This window comes from Salmo salar, chromosome ssa14 (assembly GCF_905237065.1).
Source record: "Salmo salar chromosome ssa14, Ssal_v3.1, whole genome shotgun sequence".
NCBI classification, from domain to species: domain Eukaryota; kingdom Metazoa; phylum Chordata; class Actinopteri; order Salmoniformes; family Salmonidae; genus Salmo; species Salmo salar.
The window spans coordinates 18,869,734-18,896,858 of NC_059455.1; the positions used below are offsets into that span (position 1 = coordinate 18,869,734).

The following is a 27,125-nucleotide window of genomic DNA, read 5'->3' on the forward strand; positions in this document are numbered from 1 at the left end:
AGATATACAGTTGAAGTTGGAAGTTTACATACACTTAGGTTGGAGTCATTAAAACTCATTTTTCAACCACTCCACAAATTTCTTGTTGACAAACTATAGTTTTGGCAAGTCGGTTAGGACATCTACTTTGTGCATGACAAGTCATTTTTTCAACAATTGTTTCACTTACAATTCACTGGATCACTATTCCAGTGGGTAAGAAGTTTACATACACTAAGTTGACTGTGCCTTTAAAACAGCATGGAAAATTCCAGAAAATGACATCATGGCTTTAGAAGCTTCTGATAGGCTAATTGACATCACCCCTAACCCTTCAGACACAATCCTTCTTTAAATGTACATATTAATCCAGAGACAAGGAACCGATGCACTGCATACATTACGGAAACACAAAGCTCCCTGGATGAAAGGCATTTCACACTGGTTCTGAAAACTCATTCTCAGGCCGCCTAATTAAAGAGCAACGCCGAAATGTCAAACAAAGTGATTAGTACGGAGAGTGATGGTCTCTGCCCCAAATGACACACTATTCTCTTTAGGCCATAGGGTGCCATTTGGGATACACCCATGAAGAGTGAGGAGATGGAGGGGAGTCGGGAGAGGGGAATTGGAGCCGAGTTTGGGGAGGATAAGACAAGGGAGAGGGGAGTAGACTGTTGAGATTGTGGGAGTAGGGGAATGGTAAGGGTGACAATTAAGATTCATGAGTGATACCGACCCCAACGAGCAGCAGAGTGTTAGCAACACAGACCAACAGTGTTCCTTTATGTCTCTCGCCCATGACAGATGTGAAACAAACTACCAGGTCCAATAGCAAAATGTAGTTGGTGTTGAAAATAACCTCTGAGGCAGGAGGATATTCTTCCTCAAGTAAAACATGACCGAAGACGACGCAGACCTACCGTTGCCAAAGTTTCATTTGATGATGTCACTGAAAATTGCACCATGAAATTGATAATAAAAAACACATGGAAAACTCTGGCCAGGAATGAAAAGGCGCTGCTCATATCCTAGGCCAAAACGTTATCAAATCATTCGTGAGGCATAAATTGTTAATTACATGGAAATCAAAGCCACAGCGAGAGATGTCGACACACTGTACTATACTATGGCGATGCTAAATTTGACCAACTGACATTGTTTTCTGTGAGGATTACGTGACAACCAGGAAAACAAACGGTGGGGGATGTGTTTATGTGTGGTGTATTTAAAGCCAGATGTAGTAAGACAGCTACAGTGGGGGGGGGAAAAGTATTTGATCCCCTGCTGATTTTGTACGTTTGCCCACTGACAAAGAAAGGATCAGTCTATAATTTTAATGGTAGGTTTATTTGAACGGTGAGAGACAGAATAACAACAAAAATATCCAGAAAAACGCATGTCAAAAATGTTATAAATTGATTTGCATTTTAATGAGGGAAAAAGCATTTGACCCCTTCTCAATCAGAAAGATTTCTGGCTCCCAGGTATCTTTTATATAGGTAACGAGCTGCGATTAGGAGAACACTCTTAAAGGGAGTGCTCCTAATCTCAGTTTGTTAGCGGTAAAAAAGACACCTGTCCACAGAAGCAATCAATCAATCAGATTCCAAACTCTCCACCATGGCCAAGACCAAAGAGCTCTCCAAGGATGTCAGGGACAAGATTGTAGACCTACACAAGGCTGGAATGGGCTACAAGACCATCGCCAAGCAGCTTGGTGAGAAGGTGACAACATTTGGTGTGATTATTCGCAAATGGAAGAAACACAAAAGAACTGTCAATATCCCTCGGCCTGGGGCTCCATGCAAGATCTCACCTCGTGGAGTTGCAATGATCATGAGAACAGTGAGGAATCAGCCCAGAACTACACGGGAGGATCTTGTCAATGATCTCAAGGCAGCTGGGACCATAGTCACCAGGAAAACAATTGGTAACACACTACGCCGTGAAGGACTGAAATCCTGCAGCGCCCGCAAGGTCCCCCTGCTCAAGAATACATATACATCTGAATGACTCAGAGGACAACTGGTGAAAGTGTTGTGGTCAGATGAGACCAAAATGGAGCTCTTTGACATCAACTCAACGTGTTTGGAGGAGGAGGAATGCTGCCTATGACCCCAAGAACACAATCTCCACCGTCAAACATGGAGGTGGAAACATTATGCTTTGGGTGTGTTTTTCTGCTAAGCGGACAGGACAACTTCACCGCATCAAAGGGACGATGGACGGGGCCATGTACCGTCAAATCTTGGGTGAGAACCTCCTTCCCTCAGCCAGGGCATTGAAAATGTGTCGTGGATGGGTATTCCAGTATGACAATGACCCAAAACACACGGCCAAGGCAACAAAGGAGTGGCTCAAGAAGAAGCACATTAAGGTCCTGGAGTGCCCTAGCCAGTCTCCAGACCTTAATCCCATAGAAAATCTGTGGAGGGAGCTGAAGGTTCGAGTTGCCAAACGTCAGCCTCGAAACCTTAATGACTTGGAGAAGATCTGCAAAGAGGAGTGGGACAAAATCCCTCCTGAGATGTGTGCAAACCTGGTGGCCAACTACAAGAAACGTCTGACCTCTGTGATTGCCAATAAGGGTTTTGCCACCAAGTACTAAGTCATGTTTTGCAGAGGGGTCAAATACTTACTTCCCTCATTAAAATGCAAATCATTTTATAACATTTTTGACATGCGTTTTTCTGGATTTTTATGTTGTTATTCTGTCTCTCACTATTCAAATAAACCTACTATTAAAATTAGACTGATCATTTCTTTGTAAGTGGGTAAATGTACAAAATCAGCAGGGGATCAAATACTTTTTCCCTCACTGTAGGCCTTGCTTTCATCTGCTGGCACAAGTGTGCCAATTTCCATCCCCTGTGAAACCTGGGCAGACTCGATTGAGGTCTTTCTATACATCACACACAAAGTCTGTCACAAACAGCCTCTGAGGACATTCAGCTGGCAGGGGGAACATCTGTAAAATAGTGACCGATAACAACTTGGCTGTCCGACTCTCTTCAACTCGCTTTTAACAGAGTTTTTGGTCAATTCGAAATGGAAATCCTGAACAGGCCAATTAATCAAAATAAATAAGGGCCTTTCTATTTTCGAAGAAGGCACTGTTCAGTGAACGCTTGGCAGAGAGAGGCTTTCCCACTGAACTTGACAGTAAAGGAATGATTTACTCAGAGAAGCTAATGGGCTCCAGACCACAGCGGTAGCTACAGGGCTTTCTAGAACGGGATCACAGAGAGACAAACCATTGGTCAAACCCCAGAACTGTGCTCTGGTGCATTGTTCTTCTTTGTGGCCATGAGAGCATTTCCATGCTATGAATATTTTTACGTGCATGTTGTTGTAAGAGATTTGCACACATTTGCTTGTGGTACAGAGACAGTTGAACAGGCTTGTGAATCCAATGTCTTTTCGTTATGAAACACTGATACATCAAAGGTAGACTACTACAGTGTGCAAGTATGTAATAGTGAACGAGTTGAATTCAGGGGGTAAATGAACACATCGATGCAGGTCTTATCATAGATGGGCAATTCCACGGTAAGCGTGACATTAGCTAGGTATCCATCCAATTGGCGATAGATTTTCATGTGAATATGCTCAAATCTGCATTAAAAACATTTTCTATCAAATTGACTTGTTGCAGATAAAAGGCTGTGTGTGATGAAGTATAAAAATAAAAATACCTATTGCGGTGAATATTCCCAATGTACCGAATAAAAAAATACAAGTTAATGGGTTTCCATCGCATTTTCAACTCCGACAGTTCTCTCACGAATAGTTTTTCGTTATATAATAAGTGCGCCCACTCTGATATAGGCACGTGCGCTCTAGCCATGATGATTATGCCACCAGAATAAGACCATCGATATTTATTGGAAAGGAGCATCAAGCTCATCAGCTTGCACTTTAATCACCCTGTGAAGTCCATAATTTATTTAATCTGTAGCCTAATAAACTGCATGCTTTCGCGATGAGTCGTAGTGAGAGTTTACTTCAATATGATGGTTATTCTAGAAATATTTTGCACACAAGTTTCCACTAGAGGTCGACCGATTATGATTTTTCAACGCCTATACCGATTATTGGAGGACCCCAAAAAAGGCGATACCGATTAATCGGCCGATTTTTATCATTTATTTGTAATAATGACAATTACAACAATACTGAATGAACACTTATTTTAACTTAATGTAATACATCAATAAAATCAATTTAGTCTCAAATAAATAATGAAACATGTTCAATTTGGTTTAAATAATGCAAAAACAAAGTGTTGGAGAAGAAAGTAAAAGTGCAATATGTGCCATGTATAAAAGCTAATGTTCAAGTTCCTTGCTCAGAACATGAGAACATATGAAAGCTGGTGGTTCCTTTTAACATGAGTCTTCAATATTCCCAGGTAAGAAGTTTTAGGTTGTAGTTATTATAGGACTATTTCTCTCTATACCATTTGTATTTCATATACCTTTGACTATTGGATGTTCTTATAGGCACTTTAGTATTGCCAGTGTAACAGTATAGCTTCCATCCCTCTCCTCACCCCTACCTGGGCTTGAACCAGGATCACATCGACAACAGCCACCCTATAAGCATTGTTACCCATCACTCCACAAAAGCCGCGACCCATGCAGAGCAAGGGGAACAACTACTTCAAGGTCTCAGAGCGAGTGACGTCACCGATTGAAACGCTATTACGCACCCCCCCTAACTAGCAAGCCATTTCACATCGGTTACACCAGCCTAATCTCGGGAGTTGATAGGCTTGAAGTCATAAACTGCTCAATGCTTGAAGCATTGCGAAGAGCTGCTGTCAAACGCATGAAAGTGCTGTTTGAATGAATGATTATGAGCCTGCTGCTGCCTACCACCGCTCAGTCAGACTGCTCTATCAAATCATAGACTTAATTATAATACAATAACACACAGAAATACGAGCCTTTGGTCATTAATATGGTCAAATCCGGAAACTATCATTTCGAAAACAAAACATTTATTCTTTCAGTGAAATACGGAACCGTTCCGTATTTTATCGAACGGGTGGCATCCCTAAGTCTAAATATTGCTGTTACATTGCACAACCTTCAATGTTATATCATAATTATGTAAAATTCTGGCAAATTAATTATGGTCTTTGTTAGGAAGAAATGGTCTTCACACAGTTCGCAACGAGCCAGGCGGCCCAAACTGCTGCATATACCCTGACTCTGCTTGTACAGAACGCAAGAGAAGTGACACAATTTCCCTAGTTAAAAGAAATTCATGTTAGCAGGCAATATGAACTAAATATGCAGGTTTAAAAATATATACTTGTGTATTGATTTTAAGAAGGGCATTGATGTTTATGGTTAGGTACATTGGTGCAACGACAGTGCTTTTTTCGCGAATGCGCTTGTTCAATCACCCGTTTGGCGAAGTAGGCTGTGATTCAATGATAAATTAACAGGCACCGCATCGATTATATGCAACGCAGGACACGCTAGATAAACTAGTAATATCATCAACCATGTGTAGTTAACTAGTGATTATGTTAACATTGATCGTTTTTTATAAGATAAGTTTAATGCTAGCTAGCAACTTACCTTGGCTTCTTGCTTCCCTCGCGTAACAGGTAGTCAGCCTGCCATGCAGGCTCCTCGTGGAGTGCAATGTAAGGCAGGTGGTTAGAGCGTTGGACTAGTAACCGGAAGGTTGCAATACTGAATCCCCGAGCTGACAAGGTAAAAATCTGTCGTTCTGCCCCTGAACAAGGCAGTTAACCCACCGTTCCTAGGCCGTCATTGAAAATAAGAATGTGTTCTTAATTAACTGACTTGCCTAGTTAAATAGAAAAGTAAAATAAAAAAATAATAAAATAAAAATTGCCCACAATCAGTGTCCAAAAATACCGATTACCGATTGTTATGAAAACTTGAAATCGGCCCTAATTAATCGGCCATTCCGATTAATTGGTCGACCTCTAGTTTCCACCACCATTTCTTGCATAATTAATTTGAATAACAAAAAGATGCCACTTTGTGTAGTATATTTTGTTTTGTCGGCATTTGGAAAGTTTACCGACTAAATTTCCATTTCCACCAGGCTGGTCATGACTTTTTTTTTTATTCGACATGTACTTTACGGCGCATAAAAAAGGTCAGATGGAATGACTGAGTTGACATTCGGCCATGTACCTCTGTATAATCCAGTACGTCAAAGTGATGTGTGGGAGCTTCAAGGGCAGACTAAGGATGATTTTCCAGTCTAGCCTGGGGACACCACTTCACTGCTAAAGATGTTCCTCTCAATTTAGCACAATGAGAAATCCAATGTCCTTTGCCTATCCTCCTATGTTTCTCTTTGGACTGCATTCACCAAACACGAAGATATAATGCAACAAAAAAACTACTGCAGATTTGATTTCAACTAAACTATCAATATTCTGATCACAAACTGATAAAAGGGATTCCAAATACAGATTCCCAACAAACAAGTACTTCTAAAAAATGCCACTTCGGCATGTTTGTTTCTTGTTTGGCAGTCCACCTCCTCTTTCCACCCACAGGAGGTTAAACAGCTCCTATTAACACACTATAACAGGTCATTATCCTGTCTGATCATGTCAGGGGGAGAGACGGGCAGGCAGGAGTCCGAGGCTGAGGCTTGGTTAACACTTCACACAGACCAGGGCTGAGGGCCACGCCTCCGATTCCTCAGCTGGCACAGAGCACTTCCTCAGCACTGACTCAAGAGCACTCCAGTGCATGCCAATACAGGGAGCTCCCTGCGCCACCATACCCAATCTGTCCCCTGCTTCTCTACCAAAACCTCAACTCTGAGCTACTGAACATTGCACAAAGTTGCCATATAATTAGGCAATAAGGCCCAATGGGGTGTGGTATGTTTAAGTAATAAGGCCTGGGGGGTGTGGTATATGGCTAATATACCACAGCTAAGGGCTGTTCTTACACACGACGCAACACGGAGTACCTGGCTATAGCCGTGGTATATTGGCCATATACCTCAAACCCCCGAGGTGCCTTATTGCTATTATAAACCGGTTACCAATGTAATTAGAGCTGTACAAAGTTTGTCAGCATTCAGGGCTCGAACCACCCAGTTTGTTATGGCTAAACTGGGTGGTTCGAGCCCTGAATGCTGATTGGCTGAAAGCTGTGGTATATTAGACCGTATACCACGGGTATGACAAAACATTTCGTTTTACTGCTCTAATTACGTTGTTAACCAGTTCCTAATAGCAATAAAGCTCCTCGGGGGTTTGTGATATATGGCTTATATACACCACACCTCCTCGGGCCTTATTGCTTAAATATTCCACGGCTAAGGGCGGTTCGTAGCTGCGAAGCGGAGTGCCTGGATACAGCCCTTAGCCGTGGAATATTGGCCATATACCACAAACCTCAGAGGTGCCTTATTGCTATTATGTACTGGTTACCAACATAAATAGAACAGTAAACAAGTATTTTTGCATCATACCCGTGGTATATTTAAGCAATAAGGCCCGGGGAGGTGTGTATGGCCAATATGGTGTGGTATATTTAAGCAATAAGGCCCGGGGAGGTGTGTATGGCCAATATGGTGTGGTATAAGGCCACGGTCTGTTCTTAGGCATGACGTAACGTGGAATGGATACAGCCCTTAGACGTGGTATATTGGCCATATATGACAAACCACCCGAGGTGCCTTATTGCCATTATAAACTGGTTACCAACATAATTAGAACAGTAAAAAGTATTTTTTTGTCATACCCATGGTACAGTCTGATATACCACAGCTTTCAACCAATCAGTGTTCAGGTCTCGAACCACCCAACTTATGTCTGATATACCACGGTTGTGAACCAATCACCATCCATGACAGTGTTCCCCCTGTATTCATTTAGTAGCGGCGCACCACCAGAAATGTAGAAAAGATAACTGACCTACACATTTTTTAATAATAGAATCTTTGAGAACTAGACAGTCAGCGAGAATCGAAAATTCTAAAAACAAAGAATTTAGGAATATTTTGGGCATGGCGAGACGGAATGAACAATGGCAAAATGCGTAGAACTGCAGGAAATTAGCTTCACACTGCAACATTCTCTCTCAGTGGAAAAACTTGCAGGAAACACTTTTCTCTCTGCCGCCAATTCCGGAGGGATTTAAGCCATGCCCCCAACCCGCCACCTCCCCCCTTCCATGACGGTTGCCATCTCTGCTAAATAATAAATAAATAAATAGGGGAAACACAGGAAATATATTATGTCCATCAGTGATGTGGGTGGCCCATGCTAAAATGTCAATTGGATGATCCTGTATGAAGATTTACTAGCATGCAGGACATTTTACTACAGTTTTTACTTCAGTCTCTACTCTAGACAGTCTCTGCTTCGCTCAGAATACTGGCATACATATGTTTACAGGAGCACAATTTTACAAAGACGTTAATACAAGAAACAAAGTTGGCTGCAGAGAGAAGAGCAGAAAGGCTCTCAGGAAGCATTGCACGCAGCTGGTTTTCTGGCAGCTTTTCCGCATGGTACAGTGGGAAGATGACGCACGCTTAGATCATCGCCTGGTCAAACAGTGAGAGAGCAGCTTTTCCTGTTCAACAGCATATGCTTTACACAGCATGTCCCATCGGAGGGCAACCAGTAACAGAGCTCTGTTCTGGTCTGTGGTGTTATGAGGACATTTGGGGGCCGTGTGCATCACGCGTCTCAGAGTAGGAGTGCTGATGTAGAATCAGTTTGCCTTTTAAATCCTAAAGAATAAGAGAATATGGAAAGGGTGATCTGTTGTGCACTCACTCGCTCCGAGAGTCTGACATTAGAATTGCCGGCCGGCCAGTCACAACACACCATGAAAGACATTCTAAAACAAAAATATACGGACTTAAATCAAATCCCTCCAAGTTAACCTGTCATAGAAAACCATTCTGCAGATATCAACATGCATTTGTGGTTTTGTACAGATGTCTGGGCTAGGTTGTGCTTTAATAACTGCAGTCTTGCCTCAACCTCAGGAGGTGCAGTCCCCAGGGAACGAAGCTCAAATCCCCATGGCTAGGTCCCACATTTGATGAGGGCTCTGGTCAAAAGTAGTATTGAGGGAATCGGGTGCATTTGGGATACAGACCATGCCTCTGCTGCTCTGCCAAAAGGCCAGTCATAAAGTATCTGTCGGAGGAGCGCTCTGTAGTCGAGCTCCTGCTATTTTTTAATATTTTTTATTTTTTCAACCACTCCACACATTTCTTATTAACAAACTATAGTTTTTGCAAGTTGGTTAAGACATCTACTTTGTGCATGACACAAGTAATTTTTCCAACAATTGTTAACAGACAGATTATTTCACTTATAATTCACTGTATCACTATTCCAGTGGGTAAGAAGTTTACATACACTAAGTTGACTGTGCCTTTAAACAGCTTGGAAAATTCCAGAAAATGATGTCATGGCTTTAGAAGCTTCTGATAGGCTAATTGACATCATTTGAGTCAATTGGAGGTGTACCTGTGGATGTCTTTCAAGGCCTACCTTCAAACTCAGTGCCTCTTTGCTTGACATCATGGGAAAATCAAAAGAAATCAGCCAAGACCTCAGAAATAAAAATTGTAGACCTCCACAGGTCTGGTTCATCCCTGGGAACAATTTCCAAACACCTGAAGGTACCACGCTCATCTGTACAAACAATAGTACGCAAGTATAAACGCCATGGGACCACGCAGCCGTCATACCGCTCAGGAAGGAGACGCGTTCTGTCTCCTAGAGAAGAACGCACTTTGGTGCGAAAAGTGCAAATCCATCCCAGAACAACAGCAAAGGACCTTGTGAAGATGCTGGAGGAAACAGGTACAAAAGTATCTATATCCACAGTAAAACAAGTCTTATATCGACATAACCTGAAAGGCCACTCAGCAAGGAAGAAGCCACTGCTCCAAAACCACCATTAAAAAAGACAAACTACGTTTGCAACTGCACATGGGGACAAAGATTGTACTTTTTGGAGAAATGTCCTCTGGTCTGATGAAACAAAAAAAATAGAACTGTTTGGCCATAATGACCATCGTTATGTTTGGAGGAAAAAGGGGGAGGCTTGCAAGTCGAAGAACACCATCCCAACTGTGAAGCACGGGGGTGGCAGCATCATGTTGTGGGGTGCTTTGCTGCAGGAGGGACTGGTGCACTTCACAAAATAGATGGCTACATGAAGAGGGACAATTATGTGGATATATTGAAGCAACATCTCAAGACGTCAGTCAGGATGTTAAAGCTTGGTCACAAATGGGTCTTCCAAATGGACAATGACCCCAAGCATACTTCCAAAGTTGTGGCAAAGTGGCTTAAGGACAACAAAGTCAAGGTATTGGAGTGGCCATCACAAAGCCCTGACCTCAATCCTATAGAAAATGTGTGGGCAGAACTGAAAAAGTGTATGCGAGCAAGGAGGCCTACAAACCTGACTCAGTTACACCAGCTCTGTCAGGAGGAATGGGCCAAAATTCACCCAACTTATATTGTGGGAAGCTTGTGGAAGGCTACCCGAAACATTTGACCCAAATTAAACAATTTAAAGGCAATGCCAATAAAATACTAATTGAGTGCATGTAAACTTCTGACCCACTGGGAATCTGATGAAAGAAATAAAAGCTGAAATAAATCACTCGACTATTAATCTGACATTTCACATTCTTAAAATAAAGTGGGATCCTAACTGACCTAAGACAGGGAATTTTTATTAGGATTAAATGTCAGGAATTGTAAAGAACTGAGTTTAAATGTATTTGCCTAAGGTGTAGGTCAACTTCAGACTTCAACTGTGTATGTATGTATGTATGTATGTATGTATGTATGTATGTATGTATGTATGTATATATATATATATATATATATATATATAGTAGACAAATTGTCTGCGTCCCAAAGGGCACCCTATTCCCTATATTGTGCACTACTTTAGACCAAGTCGTCTCTAAAGGGTATTGAATGGAAACAATCAAATCTCATGAGTCGATTAGTTTTTTGTGGAGAGGAATCTTTTGTACAGTACATCTGAGCCATGTGGAGATGTTTATTCAAATGGGCAGACATTCCTCTGAGACAATCCTCTCCTTGTGCTCGGTGTTCCACACACTAGGCCTTGACATTTCAGAGAGGGTTTTCTGTTATGGAGAGCTCACAACAGGCCAGCATCCCCACAGAGACGTGCTTTTGAAGAACACATTCATGGAGCTGGGGGAACAAAACCAGAGATGGGTTGCATCCCAAATGGCGTCCTATTCCATATACATATCATTATACTTTTGACCAGGGCCCATAATACTATAGGTAAAAGCAGTGCGCTATATAGGGAATAGGGTACCATTTGGGACATATTTATGGAGCTGGGGAACAAAACCAGAGATGACAATGGAACCTGGAAAAAATGTGATTTGATTTATGATAATTAATAGTTGCCTACATAGACGGTTGCTCCAGCCTAGCAACAGTAATAACATTATCGAGGATAATACAAAATAAAGATCGAAGGCTTATTTCCATTATGGTCCTACACTCCATATCCACCAAGCCAAACTGACACCTGGTTAAGTTTCATAGTAAGCCGGCTTAATGTTACCCCAGACCCATACGAATAGTCTCATTGACACACTACTCAACCAAGTTTCTGGTAAATTCTGGGAGAAATGTGTCTGAATCCCAAGTGGAACCCTTTTCCCTACATAGACTCTGGCCAAAGGTAGTGCACTAATGGGTGTAGGTTGCTGACTGTTGCCGCTATCCAGTTATACTTGGCTTCCTCAGAATAAGCATCCTGTTCCGGAACCATTTGAATGTTCTTGAGGCTCGAATAGCAATGATCCTCTGTTAAAAAAAAAATTCTACCTGAACTTAGGCTCCATTTCTTTATAACCTCAACATGACTGTAGCAAGGAGACCAGTTCCAACACCAATGCCAGACATGGATTATTGATGAAGAAACAGAAACAAAAAAAATGTAATACCACTGTTAATGCTTCAAGGAGACCAAATAACCCTGCTGGGAATCCAAACTTGGGAGTTGCTTCAGCTTCTACAATGGCTGTATTCTGCATGCCTGGGTTAGGCCAAACAGACCACCAGCTTCAGGAACACACCCATGGTGTTCCACAAACACACTTCTGTGGAGGCTCCTGAAGAACCTTGTTCTCAAACAAACTCGCTCGGAGCGTCTGGTGCCGAGCACCCAACCACGTGCGAGAAAGTTCTGCTCCTGACAAAAGGTGGATGAAGATGTGCAATAACCTCAGAGAGCAAAGCAGGGAGCAGATGTCATAAAAGCTCTTGCTCTGTTTATGGAAGAATACCTTCAAAAAAAAAGGTAGAGCTTCTCAGCAGTGGCAAAAATTTAACTTCTTCCCATCCCAAGACAAAGCCTCGTAAAGTGTTATAAGTGTCCCGTAGTGGGGGCTGGTGTGGGGAGGAAGGGTCATCATAGAAAATGACTGGAATGTAATGAATGGAACAGTATTCAACTCACGGAAACCATAAGCAGTCATGGGATTTAAAAGTGCTACCAGCCACCACTGGACGAGACATGGGCACACACAAAAAGATATGCCACTCATTGGCCTGTTTTGTTTCCCATGGAGCCCTCATGGGGCCATGGACCATAGGTAGCTATGCAAGTAGGCTTGATTCACATGGCGGGCTTGGCGGCCATGGATGGTGCAAAAACTCAGCTGACTGGATCTCTGCCAGGGTGCAAGTAATCTGTTTGCATAGCACTCTGTAAACCACTTACGCACACGTCATGAAGTGTTATGACTTAGCTTCCCGTTAACAATGTTCCAGGAGGCCACGAGCGCTGCCCTTACAGATGCCCTCTCCTGGAGTAGAACTAATAATCCCTACTACTGGGTCACTTCCTGTAGCATGCCCAGTTCCCATCAACGGCAGTCAAATTGTTTCAATCAGGGCCTGTACTCATAGTCTCAGAGTAGGAGTGCTAATCTAGGGTGAACTGTACCTTTTAAATCAGAATGAATAAGGGGGACCTGATCATGGGACTGTTGCGGTGACCGCATTACCGCCACACCGGCGGTTATGAGTCATGAAGGCAGTCAAATTCCACGTGACCGTTTAATCATAACAATTAGCAGTACCTACTTCTTTGTTAACCGCTCAAAACAGAATAGCCGCATGTGCGCACTCCCTCAAATTGTTTGGAGAAAATATTTATATTTTACTCAGCTTTGTTCAAATTGTATTCTTCATACTATAATATAAAATAATGCCATGGAATTCTAAGCCAATCTTGTCTGCTAAATGGATTTGTGTAGCCCACAGCCATATGGCATAGCCAGATCAGGACCTAACATAAGGACAACTCAGAGTATGCTATTCTGTTCTTCTGAAATAGACTACATTTTCTTCACATCATGTTTATTTAGACCTGTCTAAAATAAATATTGGATTTATTGTGCAGGTGTAGAATATATTACATGGATTTATTATACTTTTTTTTAAATGTAGAGGGTCTGCATCAGTGGCTAGTAGGCTATATGTGAAAGCCATGAGATGCTAAATGTGTTTATATTGTGTTTATATATGATGTTATTACTAGTTTATCTAGCGTGTCCTGCGTTGCATATAATCGATGCGGTGCCTGTTAATTTATCATTGAATCACAGCCTACTTCGCCAAACGGGTGATTGAACAAGCGCATTCGCGAAAAAAGCACTGTCGTTGCACCAATGTACCTAACCATAAACATCAATGCCCTTCTTAAAATCAATACACAAGTATATATTTTTAAACCTGCATATTTAGTTAATATTGCCTGCTAACATGAATTTCTTTTAACTAGGGAAATTGTGTCACTTCTCTTGCGTTCTGTGCAAGCAGAGTCAGGGTATATGCAGCAGTTTGGGCCGCCTGGCTCGTTGCGAACTGTGTGAAGACCATTTCTTCCTAACAAAGACCATAATTAATTTGCCAGAATTTTACATAATTATGATATAACATTGAAGGTTGTGCAATGTAACAGCAATATTTAGACTTAGGGATGCCACCCGTTCGATAAAATACGGAACGGTTCCGTATTTCACTGAAAGAATAAATGTTTTGTTTTCGAAATGATAGTTTCCGGATTTGACCATATTAATGACCAAAGGCTCGTATTTCTGTGTGTTATTGTATTATAATTAAGTCTATGATTTGATAGAGCAGTCTGACTGAGCGGTGGTAGACAGCAGCAGGCTCGAAATCATTCATTCAAACAGCACTTTACTGCGTTTGCCAGCAGCTCTTCGCAATGCTTCAAGCATTGCGCTGTTTATGACTTCAAGCCTATCAACTCCCGAGATCAGACTGGCAATACTAAAGTACCTATTAGAACATCCAATAGTCAAAGGTATATGAAATACAAATGGTATAGAGAGAAATAGTCCTATAATAACTACAGGCTAAAACTTCTTACCTGGGAATATTGAAGACTCATGTTAAAAGGAACCACCAGCTTTCATATGTTCTCATGTTCTGAGCAAGGAACTTGAACATTAGCTTTTATACATGGCACATATTGCACTTTTACTTTCTTCTCCAACACTTTGTTTTTGCATTATTTAAACCAAATTGAACATGAACATTATTTATTTGAGACTAAATTGATTTTATTATATTAAGTTAAAATAAGTGTTCATTCAGTATTGTTGTAATTGTCATTATTACAAATATATATATATAAAAAATAAAAAAGTCGGCCGATTATTCAGTATAGGGTTTTTTTTGGTCCTCCAATAATCGGTATTGGTGTTAAAATCATAAATCGGTCGACCTTTACAACACACCATGTTCATTCTCCTTCACGGAGACCTAACTAACGTACGTGTGGCCTTTCCATTAACATGTCATGTTTTCAAAAGCTGGAAACTCAAATATGACCGCTTTTGTCAGTACCTTGCATGCAGCAGGAAACTGGTGAAAATCGTCATAGATGCAAAACCTACTAGGCTATTCAAAACGCCCTGCAATCAAATATTTAATCATATGGCTCATTTTTAGAGCAATAAAGTAATGATTTGAAACCCAACTTCCACCTCAATGATGTTTGCTCACTTCCCTTCATGGAGTTAAAAAGGAACTTCTGTCACTGGTATAAGAAATATGGTGGAAACTATTCAGAGAATGCTTGCCAAAGTCATGCTTCAGTGGTTGACTCCACAGTGAGCCTGTGGTCAAGGGCAGTGTCCCAAATGGCTCCCTACTCCCTTTTTAGAGCACTACTTTTTACCAGGGTCCAAAGGACTCTGGTCAAAAGCATTGCATGAGATAGGGCATAGAGTGCAGGGCAGAGTCATTGCCACAGGGATCACCACACATAATCACACAAGCTTTTAATCCAGCATTGTGCCCGTTTTTGGAGCTGGAAGCCAGGCCACTGTCTCACACAGCCCTGCTGTGACAGAGATCAAACAGTTCAGCAACAAAATGTGCAACATCCTAGCCTGGGTACCAGTAATTGTGGCATCATGCCCCTCCTTACCCGTTTGTTTGGCATGACAGGAAGTGGTAAAATAACACCAACAGACTGGTACCAAGGCTAGCAACATTCTATGGACTCATAACACATTGTGGACTGTGGGAAGTAATGCCAATAATGTCTCTACGGTACTTGGAGGTCGTCCTTTAGAACATAACAAGAACAAGTCCATAATTGAGCCATTGCCTTGGATAGTCTTGTTTGAACGTTGATTGGAATGGCTGTATAGACTCTGGTCATAGGGCATTATCTAAGTGGTGCAGGACAGTGTGTGATGCACATGACCAGCGCAACAACTCGTTCTTCCCACAATCACATGCCCATCCTGAGGCATTGCAGATCAGATCAAAGGCAGTTACACACTAATTAAAATCATTTGTTTAATGATATTAAATGATATCCTTGGGCAAGCCCGTCAAATGGAACCTATTCCTTTTGGTGGTTGCAATAATTAGGCTATCAGTCAAACCAAAAATAACTCATCTCAATTCTTATTGCACAATATCGAGTAGGCCTATAGGTTTTACTAAGCACAGGAGTGAGGACGACAACATTCATCCTTTCACACCCAGCACGGACAATGAAAAGGAAACACTGTCAACAAGTTGTCTGAGTGTTTCTCCTCTACCCCAATACTAGGCCTAATAGCCTACATGTCACATCAGGATTTGAAACACAGTCAAAAAGTTCCAATCCGTGGATGTCACACTCAATATAGGCTACTCGATCGTTAGTCTTGTCATAAGCAGTAATATTCCATCTGAACAACGTACATTTTCTGAGGATTTTGTTCAAGAACAGGACAAAAAGAAAAAGCTGCCAAGAAAAGCAATGCCAGTCTGTCAATACAATTTCTTCTTATGAGGTGATTTAAGGCCTGGGTTGTGTGCGAAATGGAACCCTATTCCCTACAGTGGCAAAAAGAAGTATGCGAACCCTTTGGAATTACCTGGATTTCTGCATAAATTGGTCATAAAATGTGATCTGAACTTTATCTAGGTCACAACAAACAGTCTGCTTAAACTAATAACACAAACAATTATACGTTTTCATGTCTTTATTGAACACACCGTGTAAACATTCACAGTGCAGAGGGGGAAAAGTATGTGAACTCTTGGATTTAATAACTGGTTGACCCTCCTTTGGCAACATTAACCTCAACCAAACGTTTTCTGTAGTTGCGGATCAGACCTGTAGAATGGTCAGGAGGAATTTGACCATTCCTCTTCACAAATCTGTTTCAGTTCAGCAATATTCTTGGGATGTCTGGTATGAACTGCTCTCGAGGTCATGCCACAGCATCTAAATCAGGTTGAGGTCAGGACTGACTGGGCCACTTCAGAAGGTGTATTTTCTTCTGTTGAAGCCATTCTGTTGTTGATTTACTTCTGTGTTTTGGGTTGTTGTCCTGTTGCATCACCCAACTTCTGTTGAGCTTCCATTGGCGGACAGATAGCCTTACATTTTCCTGCAAAATGTCTTGATAAACTTGGAAATTCATTTTCCCGTCTGATAGTAAGTTGTCCAGGCCCTGAAGCAGCCCCAAACCACAATGCTCCCTCCACCATACTTTACAGTTGAGGTGAGGTTTTGATGTTGGTGTGCTGCCTTTTTTCTCCGCACATGTTGTTTGGAAGGACATACAACACTGTCATTTCATCTGTCCACAGAATATTTTGCCAGCAGCGCTCTGGAACATCCAGGTGCACTTTTGCAAACTTCAAACGTGCAGCAATGTTTATTTTGGACAGCAGTGGCTTCTTCCATGGTGTCCTCCCATGAACACCATTCTTGTTTAGTGTTTTACGTATTGTAGACTCGTCAACAGAGATGTTAGCATATTCCAGAGATTTCTCTAAGTCTTAAGCTGATGCTCTAGGGTTCTTCTTAACCTCATTGAGCATTCTGCGCTGTGCTCTTGCAGTCATCTTTGCAGGATGGCCCCTCCTAGGGAGAGTAGCAAAAGTGCTGAACTTTCTCCATTTACAGACAATTTGTCTTATCGTGGACTGATGAACATCAAGGCTTTTAAGGATACTTTTGTAACCCTTTCCAAGTTTATGCAAGTCAACAATTCTTAATCTTAGGTCTTCTGAGATCTCTTTTGTTTGAGGCATGGTTCACGTCAGGCAATTTCGTGAGTGTTTTTTATAGGGCAGGGCAGCTCTAACCAACATCTCATTGATTGGACTCCAGGTTAGCTTACTCCTGACTCCAATTAGCTTTTGGAGAAGTCATTAGCCTAGGGGTTCCCAACCCACACTGTGAATGTGTAAATGATGTATTCAATATAGACAAAAATACAATACCTTGTGAGTTATTAGTTTAAGCACACTATGTCCATTGTTGTAACTTAGAGGAAGATCAGATACAAATTTGATGATCAACTTATGCAGAAATCCAGGTAATTCCAAAGGGTTCACATACTTTTTCTTGCCACTGTATATAAAACACACTTCTTTTGATGGGCCCAATATAGGTAAAAGTGCGCAATTTGGGGCATAACCATTGAGTTATGAGGTGAATTAAGGCCTGGTGTTTCTCTCTCTGCCGGAAGCATTCCACTTTAAATGGCAGAGAAGTTACCAGAGGGTCCTATACGGCAGACCAGTGCCGGAACACCCAAACTAAGCTAAATCCTGACCACTATTAAGCATGTGTTCAAAATGGCACCCTATTCCTTTTATACTGGACTACTTTTGAGTGCACTACATAGGGAATATGGTGCCATTTGGGTGCCAAGCTGTGTCAAGTTGGCGTTAATACTGATCTTAGTACATCCATGACCAAAGAGTTTTGTGACACAGTCAGTTGACATCACACTGCTCTAGAATCCAACTAAAATTGCCAGTGTGGGGAGCAACAGCAGAAGCAATAGCTATATACTAAACGACTATAGTGGGTTTATTTTCTGCTGTGGGTGGGAAGTTCACAGGGAGCTCTGGGTTTTTAGATCAAAGCACACATAATGAGTCTTTGATTTTGGGCCTCATTTCCACCCTAGAAGCCCAATTCACTCTCAGCTTGAGAACAGTCAGTATTTCCCCACTTTTCACTCCCTGCAATCAGGTCGGCTGCTTAGTTAGACTTCTATGCATGTTACGATTATTGTCCGTTTCTTGCCATTGATTGTCAGTTTGGTAAGAATTTTATTACAGAATTTCGATGTGAGGGCAAAAGAAAACTTTAACCAATGTGTAAACTACACTGACAACACACAGACACACTCTACAAAGTAATTCATATGCAGGATTATATTGATATAGAAAAGGCTAAGTGTAGGCTGAATCCCCCAGATATGCTCCACCAGTCTGCCTCCCAGTCACAGCCTCGGGATAGGAATAGGTCCATTTTTCTCCAGGACTCCACTGTCAGACCTCATTGAATAATTGAAAAGACATGCACTGCATCATGTCATCTGGGTTACTAACATGGAAACAAATGAGACTGCTCCTCCACACAATGCTGTGCCATGCAGGATTTATTGATGGAATTCTCATGGTCCTGTAGATCTAATATCAACGTAATCAAGTGCAATATGGAGAAATGGCTGCGCCATTTCCTGGTTGCAATCATTTGAATAGTTTGCCTAATTTCAGTTTGTGTGACAAAACAAGCAGTCATTGTGTAGAGGATCATTGTACCATCTAAACCGCTGTGAAATATATTTTCCATAACCAAAAATATTGTACATTCAGCTGTTTGAATCTGGTGTACAAAACTGAAAGTAAAAGATGCAAAAACTCAACTTAACGGGAAGCATAGAAATGGTGCACATGGAACAGATATACCGCTTCTCAGACTTGCTTTCAATGAGAATAACAGAACTATAACTCACATGTTTATGTGAATTTGGTCAGGTCGCCCAAAAAGTTACATATTGTAGCTTTACATTACAGTTAACAATGCTCTTAACCACTAAATATAAATAAATGTCTTAAGCTTTGCAAAATGGTCTGCACCCTGCAGCCATATTCAAAAACAAAGTTTCTGCTCGTCTCCTCCTGTCTTAGTGGGAAAAGGAACATTCTGTGGAAGCGAATCAGACAGCCTGCTACTGTATCAACAAATTGGCATTCCCAAAACTGGGCAATCAAATGTAACCTGTTATCCTGCTCTCAGCTGTCCAGGCATGCCAGTACAACCATCATATGCTAAGAAATTGCACAATGTAACAGTCAACAGTACCATTTATCCCTCCATCCTCCAGGGCTTTTTGCACTCAAGATGCATGCAGCCCAACTAAGCTTCTTCCACTTCCAGTTCAACCACTTGAGACAAAATGAAAACAAACCAAGGCGAGAACCATTGGTCAAGAAGGTGACCAAGAACCTTATGGTCAGAGTTCCTCTGTGGAGATGGGAGAACCTTGCAGAAGGACAACCATCTCTGCAGCAATCCACCAATCAGGCCTTTATGGTAGTGGCCAGACAGAAGCCACTCCTCAGTAAAAGACACGTCTCACAAAGACATGACGGTTGGAACCAAAAATCTCAAATTTGGACTCATAAGAACAAAAAGGAAAGATTTCCACTGGCCTAATGTCCATTGCACATGTTCCTTGGCCCAAGCAAGTCTTCTTATTGGTTGCCTTTAGTAGTGGTTTCTTTGCAGCAATACAACCATGAAGACCTGATTCACAGAGTCTCCTCTGAACAGTTGATGTTGAGATGTGTCTGTGGGGTTGCAAAGTGTCAGAAACTTTCCGGTAAATTTCCCAGAAGTTTTCCATGGGAAGTTAAACCCTGGAATTTGGGGAATTTCACTTAAATTCATCAAAAAAAAGTTAGCTTATAACCGTGGATCTTTTTTGTGGGATACACATGGCAATTCTAGGTCATGTGGCATATTTTGGTTAAACTATCACCAATTCAATGGAATTGCAACCCTCTGCAAGCTCAGTGCATTCTTCCATCACATGTGCAGTGCACTCTTCCATCACATGTATAGCTGATTCTCAAGATCTTGCACACTAATGAGATGCTATTGAGCCCACAATACTACACTGTCTGAGCCAAGGACTACATGCGTTCTGGTAAGTTTTGATTACAATACAGGGTGGGGTGAACATATTTTATAGGACATACATGATTTTTTGTTAACTAGTAAATAGTAGCCTACAGCAAAGTGTGCTTAAATAATTTCTAACTTGTTAGCAATTTCTGCTAGTTGGTTCTTGCTACCATGTGGGTTTCAACTTGCTTAAACCTGCTAACTTAGGAGTGTTAATTCACCTGTTTTAATACGTTTCCTTTTAAAACATGTATATTACAAAGGAGTTGTTTAATCTAACTGCCTAACTATTTACTGTACATGGAATTGTATTTTTTTTTTCTTTTTCTTCTAATCTTTACAGGAAAATGCCACAGGCACTATCTGATGTGTGGAGACATTTCACTGCAGCTAATGTAGAAGGAAAAGCTGTGTACATTTGCAAATATTGTTCCAAATCCTATGTGAAAAATGCAACAAAGAAGCAGAATCATCTGGCCAAGTGCATAAAGTTCCCTCAGCGCTCATAACAACCAACCTCTGACAAAAGTCCCTCTACTTCTATTTGAGGTGAAAATGATGAACCAGACACCTTATCGATAGCAACCGCTCATGGTCCTCCTGGAATCAGAAGTTTTTTTGAGTCAATGGAGGAGCGTAGTCAGAGAAATGCTGATGAATGTCTTGCTCGAGCTGTGTATGCAACTGGTTCACCTCTGATGCTCACAGGCAATGTGTATTGGAAGAGATTTCTGAATGTTCTTCCCCCAGCATACACCTCTCCAACCAGACATGCTTTAACTACTCATTTGCTGGATGCAGAGTTCAACCGAGTTCAAGTGAAGGTCAAGCAAATCATAGAGAAAGCAGGCTGTATTGCAATCATCTCTGATGGGTGGTCGAATGTTCGTGGGTAAGGAATAATTAACTACATCTCCACCCCTCAACCAGTATTCTACAAGAGCACAGACACAAGGGACAACAGACACACCGGTCTCTACATTTCAGATGATCTGAAGGCAGTCATCAATGACCTTGGACAACTGAAGGTATTTGCACTGGTGAGAGACAATTCTGAAAACATGAAGGCTGTTTGGTCTAAAGTGGAGGAGTCCTACCCTCACATCCACTGTGCTGCTCATGCATTTCATCTGCTCCTCAAGGACATCATGGCACTGAAAACAATTGATACACACTACAAGAAAGCCAAGGAAATGGTTAGGTTTGTGAAGGGTCATCAAGTTATAGCAGCAATCTACCTCACCAAGCAAAGTGAGAAGAATAAGAGCACCACATTGAAGCTGCCCAACAACATCCGTTGGGGTGGTGTCATCATGTTTGACAGTCTCCTGGAGGTGAAGGAGTCTCTCCAAGAAATGGCCATATCACATATTCTGCTGATATGGACAGCCCCATCAAGAGGATTATCCAGGATGATGTATTTTGGGAGAGAGTGGTAAGCAGCCTGAAACCTATAGCAGTAGCCATTGCACGGATTGAGGGAGACAATGCCATCCTGTCTGATGTTCAGACTCTGCTTGCAGATGTAAGAGAAGAAATCCATACGGCCCTGCCCACTTCAATGTTGCTCCAAGCAGAGGAAACTGCAGTTCTGAAATACATAAAAAATTGAAGACTTCTGCCTGAAGCCCATACACGCCACAGCGTACATGTTGGACCCCAAGTATGCTGGCAAGAGCATCCTGTCTGGTGCAGAGATCAACGAGGCCTATGGTGTCATCACTACCGTGTCTTGCTGCCTTGGCCTGGTAGAGGACAAGGTTCTTGGCAGTCTGGCGAAGTACACTTCCAAGCAAGGGCTTTGGGATGGAGATGCAATATGGCAGTCCTGCCAACATCTCCCATCAGCCACCTGGTAGAAGGGTTTTTGTGGATCTGAGGCTCTTTCCCCTGTTGCCTCCATCATCCTCCAAATCCCACCAACATCGGCCGCCTCAGAGCACAACTGGTCCTTGTTTGGGAACACACACATCAAAGCACGCAACAGGCTGACCAATAGAAGGGTTGAAAAATTGGTGGCCATCCGGCCAAATTTGAGGCTTTTTGAGCCTGACAACGAGCCATCCTCAACTAGGTTGGAAAGTGAAGATGAGGCCTCAGAGTCTGATGTTCAAGAGGTGGACATTGAGGAGGTCCAGGGAGAAGACATGGAAGCCTGAGAGGAAGACAACCAAAGCTATAGTTTCTAGACGATCATTTTACAGATGTATGTTGAAAACGTTTTTGGGAGATGCGGTGGATCATTGGGGATCATTCAATATTCCCTTTATTTTGTTGTTCAGTGAAATCATCTCATGTGAAGAGTCAACTCATTTAATTAAAGTTTAATTCGTAAATACATTATATATTTTTTTTTCTATTGGAAGGATTTAATCATTTGCAATTATGTCTACGTATGATAAGGAAAAAGGTTTGTTTCTGTCTCCATATGATATGGTCAATATTTCCAATGCAAAAAACATCTACATTTAAATGGTATTAATATATTATTTTGCATATATTCCCATTAATTCCCACAGAAAGTTTCCATCTCTGAATATTCCCCAAAATGTGCAACCCTATGTGTCTGTTACTTGCACTCTGTGAAGCATTTATTTGGGCTGCAATTTCTGAGGCTGGTAACTCTAATGAACTTATCCTCTGCAGCAAAGGTAACTCTGGGTCTTCCTTTCCTGTGGCAGTCCTCATGAGAGCCAGTTTCATCATAGCGCTTGATGGTTTTTGCAACTGCACTTGAAAAAAATGTCAACGTTCTTGAAATGTTCCATTTGCCTGACCTTTGTGTCTTAAAGCAATGATGGACTGTCATTTCTCTTTGCTTATTTGAGCTGTTCTTTACATAATATGGATTTGGTCTTTTAACAAATAGGGCTATCGTCTGTATACCACCCCTACCTTGACACAACACAACTGACTGGCTCAAACGCATTAAGGTTAAGAAATTCCACAAATTAACTTTTAACAAGGCCCACCTGTTAATTGAAATGCATTCCAGGTGACTACCTCATGAAGCTGGTTGAGAAAATGCCAAGAGTGCAAAGCTGTCAAGGCAAAGGGTGGCTACTTTGAAGAATCTCAAATACAAAATATATTTTCATTTGTTTAACACTTTCTTGGTTGCTACATGATTCTGTATGTGTTATTTCATAGTTTTGATGTCTTCCCTATTATTTTTACGACATAGAAAATAGTAAAAATAAAGAAAAACCCTGGAATGAGTAGGTGTGTCCAAACTTTTGACTGGTACTGTATATATTCATTGGCTATGTCAAAGCTATTTTGTAAATTATAAATATTGTTACATTATTTGCTCAAACACTTAATCTGCAAAAATTACAAGTTAATTAGTGGGTGATGGTGATATCAGAAGTGGGGGAACAGAAAAAACAAAGGTTACATTGCAGCCCCACCTTCACTTTGTCCACATTATGTTATGTTACATCCTTATTCTAAAATGTATTGCCCCCCCCCTCAATCTCCACACAACACTATAATGACAAAGCAAAAACTGTTTTTTGTGTGCAAATGTATATATTCTTAGCTGAAATATAACATTTACATAAGTATTCAGACCCTTTACTCAGTACTTTGTTGTAGCACCTTTGGCAGCGATTACAGCCTCGAGTCTTGAGTATGACGCTACAAGCTTGGCACCCCTGTATTTGGTGAGTTTCTCCCATTCTTCTCTGCAGATCCTCTCAAGCTCTGTCAGGTTGGATGGGGAGCATCGCTACATAGCTATTTTCAGGTCTCTCCCGAGATGTTCGATCGGGTTTAAGTCCGGGCTCTGGCTGGGCCACTCAAGGATATTCAGAAACTTGTCCCGAAGAAACTCCTGTGTTGTCTTAGCTGTGTACTTAGGGTCGTTGTCCTGCTAGAAGGTGAACCTTCGCCCCAGTCTGAGGTCCTGAGTGCTCTGGAGCAGGTTTTCATCAAGGATCTCTCTGTACTTTGCTCTGTTCATCTTTCCCTTGATACTGACTAGTCTCCCTGCCGCTGAAAAACATACCCACAGCATGATGCTGCGACACACATCATGCTTCACCTTAGGTATGGTATTGGCCTGGTGATGCGCAGTACATGGTTTCCTCTAAACGTGATGATTGGCATTCAGGCCAAAGAGTTCATTCTTGATCTCATCTGATCAGAGAATCTTGTTTCTCATGGTCAGAGTCTTTAGGTGCCTTTTGGCAAACTCCAAGCAGGCAGTCATGTGCCTTTTACTTTGGAGTGGCTTCCATCTGGCCATTCTACCATAAAGGCCTGATTGGTGGAGTGCTGCAGAGAAGGTTGTCCTTCTGGAAGATTCTCCCATCTCCACAGAGGAACTCTGGAACTCTGCCAGAGTGACCATCGGGTTCTTGGTCAATTCCCTGACCAAGGGCCTTCTCCCCCGATTGCTCAGTTTGGCCGGGCAGCCAGCTCTAGGAAGAGTCTTGGTGGTTCCAAACTTTTTTCATTTAAGAATGATGGAGGCCACTGTGTTCTTGGGGACCTTCAATGCTGTCAACATTTTTTGGTAACCTTGCCCAGATCTGTGCCTCGACACAATCCTGTCTCAGAGCACTATGGACAATTCCTTTGACCTCATGGCTTGGTTTTTGCTCTGACATGCACTGTCAACTGTGGGACCTTATATAGACGTAACAAAATTTGTGAAAAGAGAAGCAGTCTGAATACTTTCCAAATGCACTATACATGATTTACACAAACAGTATATACACATCATCATGTACACACACAGAGGAGCCAGCTCAAGACAGATACAGCTGAGAAGCCCAGCTCATGAGTTCCATCATCTGCAGACTTAAATTTAGAATGGAAAATTAATGTGTTTATGCAACAAATGTTACTGCATTGAATCGAATCGTATCGAAGCGAATCGCATGGATTCGTTCTCTAATCAAACCTAATCGTTTCAAACTAAAATGTATCAGAGCCCATGTATCTAGACACGTATCGAATCGTCTTGAAAAGGAAAGATGCACATCCCTAACAGATATACTATTTGTTTGAAGCTTTCTTCCTTGACTGATAGCCTAGCAAGCTACAGCTTCTTAGCCAACTATCCCAACATAATAGGATAATTAGCAAGAGGAACAAAGAGAAACGGATGCCGATGAAAATGTAGGCTATCCAATAGGCATAAAATCGATACGAAACATTATGCTTTTTATCTAGTACCCCATTTCAAAAACTAGAATGCGATCCTGCAGTATGCTGGTGCTAACTAGCTAGCTAGTTAGCAAACAGTCAGCTAGCTAACAACTCTCAGAGAATCAAATCTCGGATTGTTAGCTAACTAGTTAGCTAGCTAGCATCCTTATCCTCTACTTATAGACCACCTAATTAGGTTTGCATTTTATATCCCAGTTAGATCGGTAATTAACACTACATTTTAGTAGTTATCTACCATCTTTTCATGCACTATGGTAGGGAAAGGGTGAAGTCCAAAAGGAAGTTTTTCGTGGGGTTTGCAGAGGGCTCGACCAGTTATGACTATGCATCACTCAACATCAACAACTCAGCCGAATTTATAGCAAAATCTTTTTTTTTGTTTCGAATCGTTTATGTATATTTCCCTTTCATCGCTGTTACAAATCTGCGACATATTCGCTCGACACTCGCTCCAGGCATTGCACCATTGTTTCCAATCCGCTGTGGAACACTTGAAAGAAACGCGTGATCCAAAGTAACAGCGACGTACCTTTGCAATGGCTTTTTTGTATCTCATGACGGCTTGCTGGATGAGAGTATGGACTTTGATATTTCCATCTCCGCATGGTACCACCACCCTAGTCCTTCCAAAACACACCGTCACTTTCATAGTTTAATATCCGATATATTTTGCCCAGATTCGGAGGTAAACCGACGATAAATTCTCCCTTTGAAAGTCAGCCGAAACATGAAGTTTCTGTGGTTTTTGTATCCTTAAAGAGATGAGACCGAACGATCTTTCACCTTATCTCCAGGGACGACATTGTTCGCTTGTATTTCTGACCACCTGTTTAGTCTTTCTCCCTCTATTTCGACGTTCCCAGACTAGACTGGAGCAGGGAGCAAGAGAATCACCCAGAGATTGGGGAACGGCCTCCACCCGCTGGTCAAGTTTGGAACTGTCGAAGGTGATATAAAGCGCGGGCAAGGCAAGCATTTTCACCCATGCCTGCGTAAATAATTGGGTCATTTCTAAATATTAGGAGATCTTGCCAATATTCGTTATGGAAAGATAGCCCTATCACCAATCACTCCAAAATCTTACCAATTCCTTTTATTGTTATAATTGTGTGTGTGTGTGTGTGTGTGTGTGTGTGTGTGTGTGTGTGTGTGTGTGTGTGTGTGTGTGTGTGTGAGTGAGTGAGTGAGTGAGTGAGTGAGTGAGTGAGTGAGTGAGTGAGTGAGTGAGTGAGTGAGTGAGTGAGTGAGTGAGAATATATATGTTCTGCAACATGAAAGTCAATTTAAATAGAACAGCTGCCTGCTTAAATCTCAAAAAGGACTATTTTGAGAAATCCAACTTTAACAAAGATGCCCAGCACTTACAATATAGTGTATTATTATTATTATTATTATTATTATTATTTAATAACAGCAGTCTCAAGGACATGTTCTGGCCAC

The 27,125-nt window shown here is 41.6% G+C and overlaps 1 protein-coding gene across 6 annotated transcripts in view; it reads right to left on the reverse strand.

Annotated features, from left to right (window-relative positions):
- Window positions 1-26,565, reverse strand: part of LOC106568841 (partitioning defective 3 homolog) — a 239,994-nt gene extending 213,429 nt beyond the window's left edge. For 5 of the 6 annotated variants that reach the window (XM_014139557.2, XM_014139559.2, XM_014139555.2 and 2 more), the window contains exon 1: window positions 26,215-26,564. In XM_014139557.2, coding sequence (XP_013995032.2) covers window positions 26,215-26,334 — 120 coding nt within the window. In that variant the 5' untranslated portion in view covers window positions 26,335-26,564. Of the gene's footprint in view, window positions 1-26,214 lie in introns of all 6 variants that reach the window. The other variant, XM_014139556.2, reaches the window with a different exon arrangement.
- Window positions 26,566-27,125: the final 560 nt, after the last annotated feature.